This window comes from Elgaria multicarinata, chromosome 18, assembly GCF_023053635.1.
Source record: "Elgaria multicarinata webbii isolate HBS135686 ecotype San Diego chromosome 18, rElgMul1.1.pri, whole genome shotgun sequence".
In the NCBI taxonomy this organism is placed as follows: domain Eukaryota; kingdom Metazoa; phylum Chordata; class Lepidosauria; order Squamata; family Anguidae; genus Elgaria; species Elgaria multicarinata.
In genome coordinates, this window is record NC_086188.1 from 21,672,499 (window position 1) to 21,686,864 (window position 14,366).

Below are 14,366 nucleotides of genomic sequence, written 5' to 3' on the forward strand. Positions count from 1 at the left end.
AAAACACAATTCCTCTGTGTGCCTGCTCCAATCATTGATACAATTTGCATTATAACCCCCCCACCTAAATTTAATGCCTAAATTAGGCATTATGCCTAATTTAGCCTGAAGGGTCTCTTTAATTAATTAATTTATTTGTTCATTGTTTTTAAAAGATTTATTAGCTGCATTTCAGGGCAGAAATACATAAAAGCACTTAAAATATTAAAATCAGTAAAAATATTATTTATTTCACCCCAGTTATAGTGACCTTATTTTTACCTCTGCAGATCATAACTTGGTAGAAAAACTGTTGTCCGTGGAAGAATTCTTTTCCAGGGCAGTTAAAACAAGTTTCTTCCCCAAATGTATCCTGTTGAGTTCTTCTGTTATGTCTATGACTGACCTCCCCTTTGTCTCTGGAAGGAAGATATAGATGAAAATTCCCATCCCAGTCAGCACAGCCAGAAAGATGAGGAAGCAGAAGTGACTCAGGGCCTCCTAGAGAGCAAAAATTGAGAAAACCCATGAGCTTCTCTGCTCTGACATTTAAGAGTAGACTGAATTGCTGCAATACAAATGTCCTTGATTCCCAGATTTTTATTCTTATTTCACGTCCTCCCTATCCTCCTCCAGCCAAAAATGATGAAGTCCTGGCAAAGTCAAAACAATACATTTTGTCTTCTAAGCTAAAGCACCTTGCTTGGCACTAAAACTATACCACAAAAGATATATATACTATTATTATTATTATTATTATTATTATTATTATTATTGTTTATTTATATAGCACCATCAATGTACATGGTGCTGTACAGATTACACAGTAAATAGCAAGACCCTGCCACATAGGCTTACAATCCACAAATGGAGGAGGCTGGGGACCCCCACACCTTGCATTATATTATGATAGGGTGACCAAACGTCCGGATTGGCCCGGACATGACAGGAAATCCCACCCCCAAGCAAGATCCAGGGGGAGATTTCAAAATCCCCCCAAATGCCTGGGAAAATTGGGGCCCTGGCCCAGCCCTGCGTCCCCCAGGGACGCTCTCCCCTTATCCTCTATGGTGGCGCAAGCGCGTCAGCACAGAGGAGTAGACCGGCGTCGCTGGGGGAAAAGGAGCTGGGAGACTCGTTCTCCAAGAACGGGCCTCGCAGCCCCCGCCCCCGGCGATGCTGGTCTACTACTCGGTCTACTACTCTGTGCTGACGCACGCGCGTCAGCAGAGGCGTAGACTGGTGTCGCTGGGGGAAAAGGAGCTGGGAGACCCGTTCTCTGAGAACGGGCCTCGCAGCCCCCGCCCCTGGCGACGCCCTCCCCTTCTCCTCTCTGCTGGCGGGGAGGAGCTGGGAGACCTGTTGCCCGCTCCCAGCATGCACCAAGACCCGGCGGAGGAGAGGTGGCTTCCGGCTGGTGCTGGCGGCGCTTTCTCGGAGTGGGCAGCAGCAGCAAAATGGAGGCCAGGGCACCAAATATGAGTTTTTGAGAGGCGCAGGCGGGCGCCGTCGTCGTCTGTGGGGTCCAGAGGCGCAGCAGTTTGTATGAAGTCGCTGCTCCTGGTGGCTTTGCAATATTGTGCATAATACCCAGCTGAACGCAGCGCTGTTACATCGGAGCCTGGAGGTGAGCACAGTGAGATTTACTTCTGAGTAAGCATGGATCGGATTGCACCATAAATTGCTGCTCCTTCTCTAGCTGCTTGACAGGAGGAAATTCCATAGAGGTGTAGGGATGGAGGTAATGCTGCACCCCTTAAATCTCTACCGGTTCTATAGCTGATAGGCACACAATAAACCTGCCAACAAAAAGGGACTTAAAGCACTCTGTAAATGCACCTGAGTTATGAGACCTGCTCCCTTGGGAGTCTCTTCTCATTTTCTATTAATAGCCATGCATCAATTTACAAGAATGTTATTTCAAAAGGTTTTCAGAATCATTTGAGTTATGAGATTATGTTTTGCTGCTGGTATTTAGATCCTGAGTGGGGGTTTTTTTGGTGGTGGTGGTGGGGCTGTTTTGTTGCTGTCTCTATTTTTATGAATTTTAAAAGTGTGCCTTTTGAAGTTAAACACTGGCATACATGTCTTAAAGACAGCTTGTATTTATCTGAGAAGTGAATCTGAGCCACATTTTGCTTAATTCTATCCCTGACCCACCCTGGGGTGGAAATAGAGAGAAGTGAACATTTAATTTTTATACTATGGAAGGGTAGTATAAACATGGAAAGAGTTGCTTGTAAATACTGTCCTTTGGTAAGTCTCCTAGTAAGGCAGTTTTCATAAGCTCAGAGTCCTTGGATCTTATCATACTTTATTTTATTATGGTCTGTTTTAAATTGAATGCCATGTTGATAATTTCTACCTTTAATTGAAAGGTAAATACAAACATTTTAAACGCCGTTTATTGCGGATAATTTCATATAGAACGTCTTCCAGCTCCCTGATCCTGTCTTTACATTCAAGTGTTAGAATTTTCCATATAAACGCAACAGAATTAGGTGAAAATCCACGTTCTGCTACTTCTATGTAGGTAACTAGGCAGAAGTGTCCCATGTTCAGGTGCGTTCTCAAAATCTTTATTATCCAATTGAAACATTTTTGGATAATATTTTTAACTGTTTTAGAAGTAGGAGCTGTTTTAGAAGTATGATCAAGCACATACACAGTAGCTTAGTATGTTCTGGTTTGTGCATAATACCAATTTATGGATTGTGTAAGAAACATTCTTTATTGAAATGTTTTTTGATGGAAGAGAAGAATAGAGGAGCCTTATTGACTAGCGCATGGTTTGTCGTTCTGGTTGGCACATTGGGGAACATTCCTGCGTTATTTATTTATTACATATTTATACTGCCCAGCAGCCTAAGCTCTCTAGGCAGTATACAACTAAAACCATAAAATCCACTTTAAAACTTTAAAATCACATAAGACCAGAATAAATCACAGTTGAGGGAAGGCTTGTTTAAAAATATATGTTTTTAGGAGGCGTTTAAAAGTTACTACAGTTTCAGCCTCCCGAACCACACAAGGGAGAGTTTTCCAGAGGGTGGGTTAATGAAGGTGGATGGAAAATGGAAGTGGTGGTGGATGGAAAGTGGAAGGGATGAGCAGATGGGAGGCAGCGCATGGACTTGCTGCTGCATGATTCTAACTATTAGTTGTTAGGGTCGTATTACTTGTTGTGAACAAGGCCCATATATCATATGCTTCACACAATATATTTATGCTCAGCTGGGCCCAGGCTTCTTCCCGGCACCCGGGCCTGCAGCTGCGCCCGCCACACGCGGGGCTCGCCTCGGCTGGGCCCAGGCTTCCAGCGCCTGGGCCTGCAGCTGCGCCCAGTGCATGGGGTGGGGTGGGGAGCTTGATTCAGATCGGCCCAGGGACTTCTGAGAATAGCTCGCCTCCCCTCCCCTCCCTGCTTCAAGCGGAGCCCAGGTGGACAAAGCAGCAGCCCGGTTCAGTTCATCAGGAAACAAGGTACGTGGCTGTGGCGGGCTTGCTTCCTCCCTCCTGCTTTTTATGGTTTTAAATTTTGTGTATTAGTTTTTAACATTCACTGTTTTAAACTTTTGTAAACCACCCAGAGAGTTTCGGCTATGGGGCGGTATATAAATGTAAATCATCATCATCAACAACCCTGTGAGGTGGGTTGGGGAGTTTGTGACTGGCCTAAAGTCACTCCATGGCTGAGTGGGGACTAGAACCCGATTCTCCCAGCTGCCAGTCCAACACTTTAGCCACTACACCGCACTATGATGATGTTGTTGTTGATGATGATGCCTTGGGTGAGTAAGTATTGCACTTTTGATGTTATTTTATTGTTTGCCTTGGGGGGTGTTGCTGTAGATTTTTATTATTTTGCCTTTGGTGAGTGTGGGATGGATTTATCCCCCACCCCCAGTTAAGTATGTGTGGAGTTTTGGTTTTTTTTAGATCGTCTTGGGGAGGGTGTGGAGTTTTTTCCATGCTGGGTGAGTGTGTAGGGTGTGTGGATTTTAATTTTTATTGTCTTTGATGAGCATATGTGAGGTGTGTATTGCTGTTGTTATTTTACCTTGAGTGTGTGTGTGAATGAATTTTTATTTTTGACTTAAGGCTCATCTACACCAAGCAGGATATTCCACTATGAAAGCGGTATATAACATGCAGGATCTACACTACTGCTTTATAGTGGTATTGAAGTGCACTGACAACTGTTGGGGCCCATTGACATGTACCATATACTGCTTTCATAACCACTTTTATAATGTAATATCCTGCTTGGTATAGATGTGTCATGGGCCCCAACAGTTGTCAGTGCACTTCAGTACCACTATAAAGCAGTAGTATGGCTCCTGCCTTTTATACACCACTTCCATCCACTTTCATAGTGTTATATCCTGCTTGGTGTAGATGAGCCCTATGTCTTTGAGATTATGGTTATTTTACAGTATGGCTTTCTTTTTATTGTACTAGATTTTTCTGCTTCATTTGTTAATATGAATTTTCTGCTTCATTTGTTAATAATGCTCCTTCTCTTGCTGGTGATGGTGATAATGGATGCTGATTCTAATATTAATAATGCTCCTTCTCTTGCTGGTGATGATTGCTGGTTGTGGTTGTTTATTATGTTATAAAAATAAAGAAATGGATTTATGTAAGTGTTAATTCTTATTTTAGTATTTAGTATATTATTATAGTAGTTGTGTGCCTTTGGCACTCATTGGTTGCTATCATTTACTTTTGTGAACCACACAGAGAGCTTCGGCTATTGGGCAATATAAAAATGTAATAAATAAATAAATGTGACTGAGGCCACGCCCCCTTGGGGGCCGGACATGTTGAGTTGGCTCCGCCTTGGGGGTGGGCATGTTGGGGTGGCCACGCCTCCTGAGGGCGGCCATTTTGTCCTCCTTTTTGGTTTCCAAAATATGGTCACCCTATATTATGAAGCATTTCAGTTACAGCAGTTCCACTTTATCATTATGAAGGCAAACAAAAACTGGATACGTCTGGAAGAAGAAATGTTGAATATGGGCCCTTTATAGGGCCTGCCTTTTCAACCTTTAAAAACAAAGGTGCTAAACACTATTCAAAATCCATACACTAAGACTATTTTTACAATTTGAAAAAAGTGGCAATCCAAACTGTCTTCAGTGTGGTCTCCCCTCACCCCATTACAAATATATCCCAGTAATATAGATACTACTATCACCCACTAAATCTTTGAAAAAGGGATATTTTTGATAGAGAGATTTTTACGCTCAGGATAAACGTAAATCAATAGAACAGCTTAGAGCTGATCTAGGAAACCAAGGCCTAGGATGGCTACAAGAAATACATTTATCCCACCAGAGACCCCAAAACAAAGACATATGCACTGAGAACCTTAACAGGATTAGAACGAGCAATGCTAATGGTAGGAGAAGGAGGGAAGGGAATATCTCTAGTTTATACTATCCTAATAGATACCCAGATGGGTCTGATGGTGGGCTTGAAGAAAGTGTGGGAAGGAGATTTTGGAAGGGAATTAGGCTAGCTGGAATAAATTATGGAACAATAGACCATTTAGATCAATATCAGCTTCTATTCGAGAAACTTCTTGGAAAATACTACACAGTACACCAATACCAATACAACTAGCAACACCAATACAGCTAGCACATTTTACTTCAACATGCAGCCCCCTTTGTTGGAGAGCCTGTAGGATAAAAGGCACATATTTTCATTTATGGTGGACTTGTCCACATATACAGGGATTCTGGATGTTAGTAAGAGAATTAATGGTTATTACTAGAGAAAGATTATATATGATCCAGAATTATTCTTATTATCTATATACAAAGGATCTAATGTAAGTTGAAATGTAAAGATTTATTATTATTTTTTACTAACCGCCGCTTGCCAGACAATTACACAGCAGTGGAAAAAATTGGACAATTTGAATTTATTGGCATGGTACCGAAATATATGGTCAGTGGCAATATCAGAAAAAATAATTCACAATCTGCTTCTAATCCAAGGAAAAACAGAATCACTATCCTTTTATGCTATATGGTGGAGATTTATTCAACACACACCACAACTGGACTTACAACAATATATGCCCACTTCAGCTTTGTACATTCAGATATTATAACAACAGATGACGATCATACAGCACAGTTATTAATTAGTATATGTTTATTTAGTTATTTTTATATTATTATCTTTTTTTCTTTATCTTTTCTCTTTTTTGTAGTGGTTTCCCCCCTAAAATTGTTCTAATTTTTTTTCTTATTCTTATATAACAGTTGTTTAGATATCAATTGTTAGGGAACTGATCACTTTTTGGCTACAATAAAATTATAAAAAAGAAAAAAAATTAAGAGTAGAGCCAGTGGACCATGTAGGTTTTGGTCTCATCTGGAGAAATAACAGGAGTAGGCTGTTTTAGAGATTTATTGCTTGTGGTAATAACAAATGAGCAATTTCACTATTTTTCTCCCTGCACAGGCAGGGCCGGTGCTACCATAGAGGCTACTCAGGCTAGAGCGCCAAGGTAAGGGGGGCACCGAACGCTGCACCTGGAAGCAGCTCTCCCACAGCGGCTCTGAGAGGGCGGCTTCCGCGCCCCCCCCCCCAGTGTCCTGGCTTCACTTTGGCTGGGTGGGCGCCGAAGCGAAGCCAGAACGCTGGGGTTGGGGGGCGGCTTGGGAACAGCGCGCTCAGAAGTCGCTCTCCCAGAGTGGCTTCCGGCTGGGCGCACAGTTCCGAAGTCGCCTGCCCGCCGGCCCCCCCACCCCAGTGTCCTGGCTTCACTTCGGCTGGCTGGGCAAGATGGCACCCCTTGCCAGGGTACGCTGGAGTGGGGGTGGGTGGGTGAAAGCAGCTCACCTGCCTAGGGTGCAAAATAGTCTGGCACCGTCCCTGTGCACATAAAGCTATTTTAACCTCAGTTCACTCAGAAGTTATTGTGATCTTATTACAGAGTGTAAACACTTGAAAGATCATTCAGAAAAAACAGAAGTTATGCCTTTCTCCCCACACTTCCAGCCTGAAACAAATGTCCACTTCAGTGCCCAGTAATAAGCGTGCAGTAAAATGCTCGTCGGATGGAGCTTTCTCTCTCTCTCTTTCTGACACTCCATTTCCCCTTTCTCTGTCTCTTTCTCTCCATCCATCTAGCCCCCACCCAATCTGGTGATGTCCATATGTGTTGGATTACAACTTACATTAGACTGAGCAAGCATGGGCAATCAGGGATGATGAGAGTTGTAATCCAAAACATCTGGAGGGCCCCACATTGCGGGATGCTGCTTTAAATCAACTGGTAGGCTCAGTGCCAACTTTTTTAAAAAGCTATTTTCTGAATTAAGGAATAGGTATAATTTAGGGGACACACAAACACAGAATTTAGGAGGGGGAGAGAAAATTAGGGGAGGGGACAAAGAGAGATGATTGGGGGAGAAAGAAAAAATGTGTTTACTGCAGGAGTCCAGTAAACCAATTGTGTATTACGTATTCCTAAACCCAGTGCCTTCAAGATGTGTTGGGACTACAACTCCAATCATTTCCAGCCAGAATGGGTTGGGGAAGGCTGATGCATTAAGTCATGTGGTATGTGTCATGTGTTTGATTGGTTCTACTTGCTCCTCTGTCTCTCTGCCCTGGAGCACATGGGGATTTAATGCTAAAGCCCTTTCTACACCTAAGGATTATCCCAGGAAAATGGAGGGATCATCCCTACCTGCTCCCGGGATCCCCTGTGTTAGGGTGACCATATGAAAAGGAGGACAGGGTTCCTGTATCTTTAACAGTTGTATTTAAAAGGAAATTTCAGCAGGTGTTATTTGTATATATGGGGAACCTGGTGAAATTTCCTCTTTCTCACAACAGTTAAAGCTGCAGGTGCCCTGATCTCTTTTAAATCTGGTCACTCTAGTATAGCTCCTGCACCTTTAAGCGTTGTGATGAAGAGGGAATTTCACCAGGTTCTCCATATATCCAAATGACACCTGCTGAAATTCCCTTTTCTATGCAACTGTTAAAGATACAGAAGCCCTGTCCTCCTTTTCATATGGTCACCCTACCCTGTGTCTCATTTGGATGCACAGGGATGATCCTGGGACAATCCCAGGGAAAAAGGCAGGTGTAGAAACAGCCTACGTGTCCAAATTCCTAGACTGCTCTGATTGTGTATTCTTTTGTGTGTCTCTGAATCTCTGTGTTGGGGTGGGGGCAGTAAGTGGGCAGTTTACCTCTTATTCCCCTTCAGGAAATTCAAGGTCTGCCTGAAAGACTGTAAGTATTTTTGAATGTATAAGTAGGAGGACAGGGCTCCTGTATCTTTAACAGTTGCATAGAAAAGGGAATTTCAGCAGGTGTCATTTGTATGCATGTCGCACCTGGTGAAATTTCCTCTTCATCACAACAGTTAAAGCTGCTGGAGCTATACTGCAGCTATACTGTGGCCAGATTTAAAAGAGGGCAGAGCACCTGCAGCTTTAACTGTTGAGATGAAGAGAAAATTTCAACAGGTGAGACATGCATACAAATGACACCTGCTGAAATTCCCTTTTCAATACAACTGTTAAAGATACAGGAGTCCTGTCCTCCTTTTTATATGGTCACCCTAGTATAAGTCTTGTTAGAATCCACAGGGTTTTGTTTTTGTTTTTTAATGGAAGGACCCTTTGGAGAGGATTTAAAGATTAAAGAAAAAATGTGGTAGATCATTTACAACTAATTTTAAAAGCATTTCTAAAAAGGCATTTCTGAAGCCTGAAACTGAATGAAACTGGAAATGGATGCAACCTTTGAAACCACATATTTGTGATTAAGGGCCTTAAATCTCATTGAACTCTGTGGGACTTAATTCTGAATAAATATGCATGGCCTTGGCTTTACAGCTGCCTTGCCACAGTCTCGCTGGCAAGTCTCTCATTAAGGTATTTCCATTGGAGTTTTACTGAAAAAAATTCTGACCAGCAAAATATCACAACCTTTGCTGGGTCATCATACTTGGGATCAGGAATTTTGGGTCGTGAAGGAAATTCTTTCCCAACATAGATAGTTGTTTTTAGCAATCCTGTGTGGTATGTCATTTGGCTCGCTTGCTTGAGTGATTTGGGCTTACTTGCTCTGTAGTGCCAAGGAAGAAGTGGGTCTCTAGCTCATGCTATAAGATAGTAATTCATTTTTGTAATAATAAATTTTGACCCATAGACCTTCCTCTCCAATTTGCTTTGATATAATTGGCATGACATATGTTTTGTAAGAATTGCTGATAATTGTTCATCCTTCTTTAAAAAAAATCTTTTAAAAAATTAACAGGGTTGCCATTATTATTATTATTATTATTATTATTATTATTATGTCTCTTTTCTTGCTCATGGTGGTTGATGAACAAGATGAGCTTTGCCAAGTCAGGCTGTCTTTTACTGATTCAGAAATTTCCTGACTATTAAACAAGTTTTAACTTTGACTACTTTCTGGATGTTGGTGTAGGCCTAATTTCTGAAGGTTTTCATAATAATAATAATAATAATAATAATAATAATAATAATAATAATAATGTGATGGTGGTGACTGATGTGACTAATGGAATAATTGTAACTTTTACCTGCTGTCACAGTTCTTTAATTTCCATAGCCAGTGGGGTATATTTTTATCTCTTTTCCTCTCCCTTTTCTACAACATTTTTGTCATTAGGTATTGCTATTTCAATGAAGTAATTGTGTTTTTCTTTTTTGTTTATGACTGTTATGTCTGGTCAATAGCTAAGTATTGTCTTGTCCCAGAATTGTTCTGTCCCGGCAAAGTGTGGCTTGGCTTGATTTGTTTGAGTGTGTCTGGATCTCCTAGGCTCTGAGCACCTGCTGGTTGCATGATCCAGGAGGCCAGGTTCTTTGAATGCGTAGTTGTCCTTGACAGGAGGGGCTTGCACTAACTAGAGTAAGATGAACAGATGTGAAGAGGCGATGTGAATCCTATATTCATTTATCTGGGAGTAAGCTTCATTGAAATCAATGCGACTTGCTTCTGTCATTTCTTTGGGCAGTTTTCTTTGGGTCCCTGATTAGGATTTCTGTTCTTTGTGCACTGAGGCAGTGTAAATTCAGGAGATATTTGGATAAAAGGAGGGAAAGATCCTTGTCTAACATTGTGATAATGGTCATCCATTCTGGCCTTTCTTTGTATTGCTACTGACCATGGTCTTGTATGAACCATAGATATAACCACACATTTTTAGATTAGTTTCTCACTGAAAAACCAGAAGTTGAAACAAGCTAAGAAGTACTAGTGAGAAGTGACGCCTTTCGTCCATTTGGTTCCATGGCTAATGATTGCAGGGTAATAGGATTTTATACTCTTTCTGGATGCTAGTTGCTGTACTAGATTTTTCTGCACTTATCAACTGCTTCATTTGTTTAGTGGTAGCAGTATGCTAAATCTAAGAGTATGGATCCTGACTTAAAATGGATATTGAGAAAGGAACAAGTGTTAAATGTTAGGAAAGGTGAGACTATGGTCACACAGTGAAGAATTTGCAGTCAGAAATTATATTTGAGGGAAGGGGAGACTTTTGCTACACAAAGTATAGGATCAAAGTACAGCAAAAGCTATAAAAGTAGGAGTGAGTGAAATTTTCAGATACATTGAATGTCTCATTTGTTCTTTATTTTAACATTAAGATGTTATGTAGAACAGGTTTGTCTTAATTGTGTGCTGTGAAATCAGACATGTGACCAAGGCCCTTGGGGGGCAGCCATGTTGTCCTCCTTTTTGGTTTCCAAAATATGGTCACCCTGTAACTGGCTATACCCTAGAAGGTGATAAAATTAAACAGTGGAACACTGTTGTTGTTTTATAAGGGTACAAGATGCTGAGGAAGGGTTGCATGATATTGTTACTGTTATGTATTAAGGTCTCTAAAAGCAACCCTCTGCTGCCAGTTTTAAGGTCTCTCTTGAGAAATTTTCTGCTGGTGATTATAGGATTGTTATTATTATTATTATTATTATTATTATTATTATTATTATTATTATTAATTTATATAGCACCATCAATGTACATGGTGCTGTACAGATTACACAGTAAATAGCAAGACCCTGCCGCATAGGCTTACAAACTAATAAAGTTGTAGTAAACAATAAGGAGGGAAAGAGAATGCAAACAGGCACAGGGTAGGGTAAACAGGCACCGGGTAGGGTGAAGCTAACAGTATAGAGTCAGAACAAACTCAATATTTAAAAGCTATAGGGAAAAGAAAAGTTTTTAGCTGAGTTTTAAAAGCTGTGATTGAGTTTGTAGTTCTCAAGTGTTCTGGAAGAGCGTTCCAGGCGTAAGGGGCAGCAGAAGAAAAAGGACGAAGCTGAGCAAGGGAAGTGGAGGTCCTTGGGCAGGCGAGAAGCATGGCATCAGAGGAGCGGAGAGCACGGGCGGGGCAGTAGTGTGAGATGAGAGAGGAGAGATAGGCAGGAGCTAGACCGTGAAAAGCTTTGAAGGTCAACAGGAGAAGTTTATATTGGATTCTGGAGTGAATTGGAAGCCAATGAAGAGATTTCAGAAGTGGAGTGACATGGTCAGAGCGGCGGGCCAAGAAGATGATCTTGGCGGCAGAGTGGTGGACAGAGACCAGCGGACTGATGTGAGACGAAGGAAGGCCAGAGAGAAGAAGGTTGCAGTAGTCCAACCGAGAGATAACCAGTGCGTGAACAAGAGTCTTGGTAGAAGAGACAGACAAAAATGGTCGAATCCTGGCAATATTATACAGGAAGAAATGACAGGATTTAGCTACTGCCTCGATATGAGGAATAAAGGAGAGCGAGGAATCAAATATAAAGCCAAGACTACGAGCTTCCTTGACCGGGGTAAGCATGACATCGTTGACAGTAAGAGAGAATGAGAGGTGAGGAGAAGGTTTAGGAGGAAAAACAAGCAGTTCAGTTTTTGCCATATTAAGTTTCAAACGACGATGAAGCAGCCAGGCTGAGATATCTGAGAGACATGCCGAGATACGATCGTGAACATCAGGAGAAAGTTCCGGAGATGAGAGATATAATTGTGTATCATCGGCATACAGGCTTTCAATGTGCTGTGTAAGAACTATTAATTGTATTTGTTCACTATGTTGGGAGTCCTTTTGAGGACAAAAGTTGGGGTATAAATGCTTTTAAAATAAATCCAATTATTATTATTATTATTATTATTATTATTATTATTATTATTATTATTTGTATCCCATCTTTTCCTCAATACTGGGACCTTGTAAATTAATTACATCAGTTCTTTCACCTGTTGCAAGGGTGTAAAAGCCGGAAAGGAATGGGCTAGAACAATCTCTATTTTAAAATATATATATCAAAAATAATGCACGTGTTAGGGATACTTGAGAACAATATTTTAGGACTCTTACAATATTGTATAGTGTAAAACCCATGTCACCGTGGGTGCAAGTAGTCCTACTTCTTTACCGCTTCTTAGTCCCCTCACCACAGAGGGGCTCATGAATAACGCAGATGTGGCTCATGCATAGTGAATCCATTCTCCAAAATGTGCATATGGCACACAACCCCTTTCTTGCGTGCCCCAATTGGTTGCCTCATCCTCTTCCCCCTCCGCGCTGGCGGCAACAGCATAACCCTGCAGCTATGGCTGGGGCCCAACTTCGCACCACACTGATTGGCCAAGCAGGGCTGTCCATCATCCCACTGGTGTAGGGGCTGTCCTCCCTGTTTGGCATGGAGGAAATTAATAGCTATTAAAGTCTGAATTTGAACGTTTTCAAACGTTCACAATTTTCTGCATGTCTACAATACTCAAGCTTCAATTTAAAACAAAAACTAGCAAAAAGAGTCTGGTAGATCTCGAGTAATAAGTCCTATGCTACTGTATTATAAAAGATTATTGACCAATGCCCAGAACCCACCTGGAATAGAATGGACTGGCCTGGAATGGCAACTTCCAAGCCAACCAAATTCCAGTGCCCATTCCAGGCAATAGTCCATCTTCCCGAAAAAATGGCCCAGAATGGCAACTTCCAAGTGAGCCAAATCTACCAAACTGAAAAGTCACACATGTCTAGATGGGATTAATATAATCAAGCTACAAAATGTACCCAGAAAACATGTTTCAGTAGCCATGCCAGGCAATAGTCCATATTCCACAAAATGGTCTGGAACAGCAACTTTTAAGTGAGCCAAATCAACCGAAGTCACCAGTAACACATAACTGGTTGGGAGTGTTTCTATGAGCCACAAAGATTCCATACACTTTGGTACCCATTCTGGGCAATCATCCATATTCTGGAAAATGTCCCAAAATGGCAACCTCCAAGTAAACCAAATCAACCAAATTAGCCAGGCACACATAACTTAATAGGGGGGATGCAATAACCCACAAAACAGCTGCAGAAGCCACATTTTAGTAACCATTCTAGGCAATAGTCCATATTCTGGAAAAAGGTCTGGAACGACAACTTCAAAGTGAGCCAAACCAACAAAATTCTTCAGTCACATAGAACTGCTTGGGAGTGATGCAATGAGCCACAAAATGTCCTCATGAACTATGTCTGTTCCGGGCAATAGTCTAAATGATTCAAACTAGTCCAGAAAGGCAACTCCCAAGTGAGCAGGGTGCATTCGATTTAAATCAATTTGATTTAAATCACAATTTAAATCACTACTCAGAAAGACTCAATTTAATCATGTGACTTCCACCCCACCCCCCAAAAGTGAACTTTTCCTCGCTATATTTTACACAACTCAGAGTTACCAAAGACTCATTCTTGCTGGTATAATCTTAATATTTACAACCAGATGGTTTCATTTTTAGAATAGCAACTTTTCAGATTAGTCCTACAGTTATATAAAAAAAATACTGATTTGGTTATACTATTAGAAACACATCATATATAGATAATTACAAAATTATTGCAAGGTGAACTATCTCCAGTTTAATAGGTTAATCATTCATATTTGGACAACTTTTCTGCTGTACTTTATTGGAAGGAGAAAAATAATCTTACAGACGCCTCTGGAAGAGCATGACATTGTGAATGGATTAATGGAATTCATTTACCAAAAAATTTAAACAGCCTCATGCTACATAATTAAAAACTAATCCTTATTTCATGATGAATAACCTTTGGTTATGTATCTTAAATAGAAAACTATCTTTAGATAGATTTTCCTCAAAAAGCATTTTATTTTAAAAATCCAATTTAACTCAAAAAAATCCAATTTAACTCAAAAAAATCCAATTTAACTCAAAAAAAATCTGATTTTTTAAAAAACCATTGATTTTTACCCACCCTGCAAGTGAGCACAAAAATTCTCCAATCACACAAAATCCTCCAGTATTGGATCATAGTTTCTGTGGAGTTTTTGTGGCTCCTTGCATCCCTCCCATGTAGTTAT

At 40.9% G+C, this 14,366-nt stretch overlaps 1 protein-coding gene across 1 annotated transcript in view; it reads right to left on the bottom strand.

Moving 5' to 3' along the window:
* Positions 1–241: 241 nt before the first annotated feature.
* The window catches only part of LOC134410567 (solute carrier family 2, facilitated glucose transporter member 11-like), a 39,302-nt gene continuing 25,177 nt past the window's right edge, over positions 242–14,366 (bottom strand). The window contains exon 12 of the mRNA XM_063143894.1: positions 242–480. Within this exon, the coding sequence (XP_062999964.1) occupies positions 271–480 (210 nt within the window). The 3' untranslated portion in view covers positions 242–270. The remainder of the gene's footprint in view (positions 481–14,366) is intronic.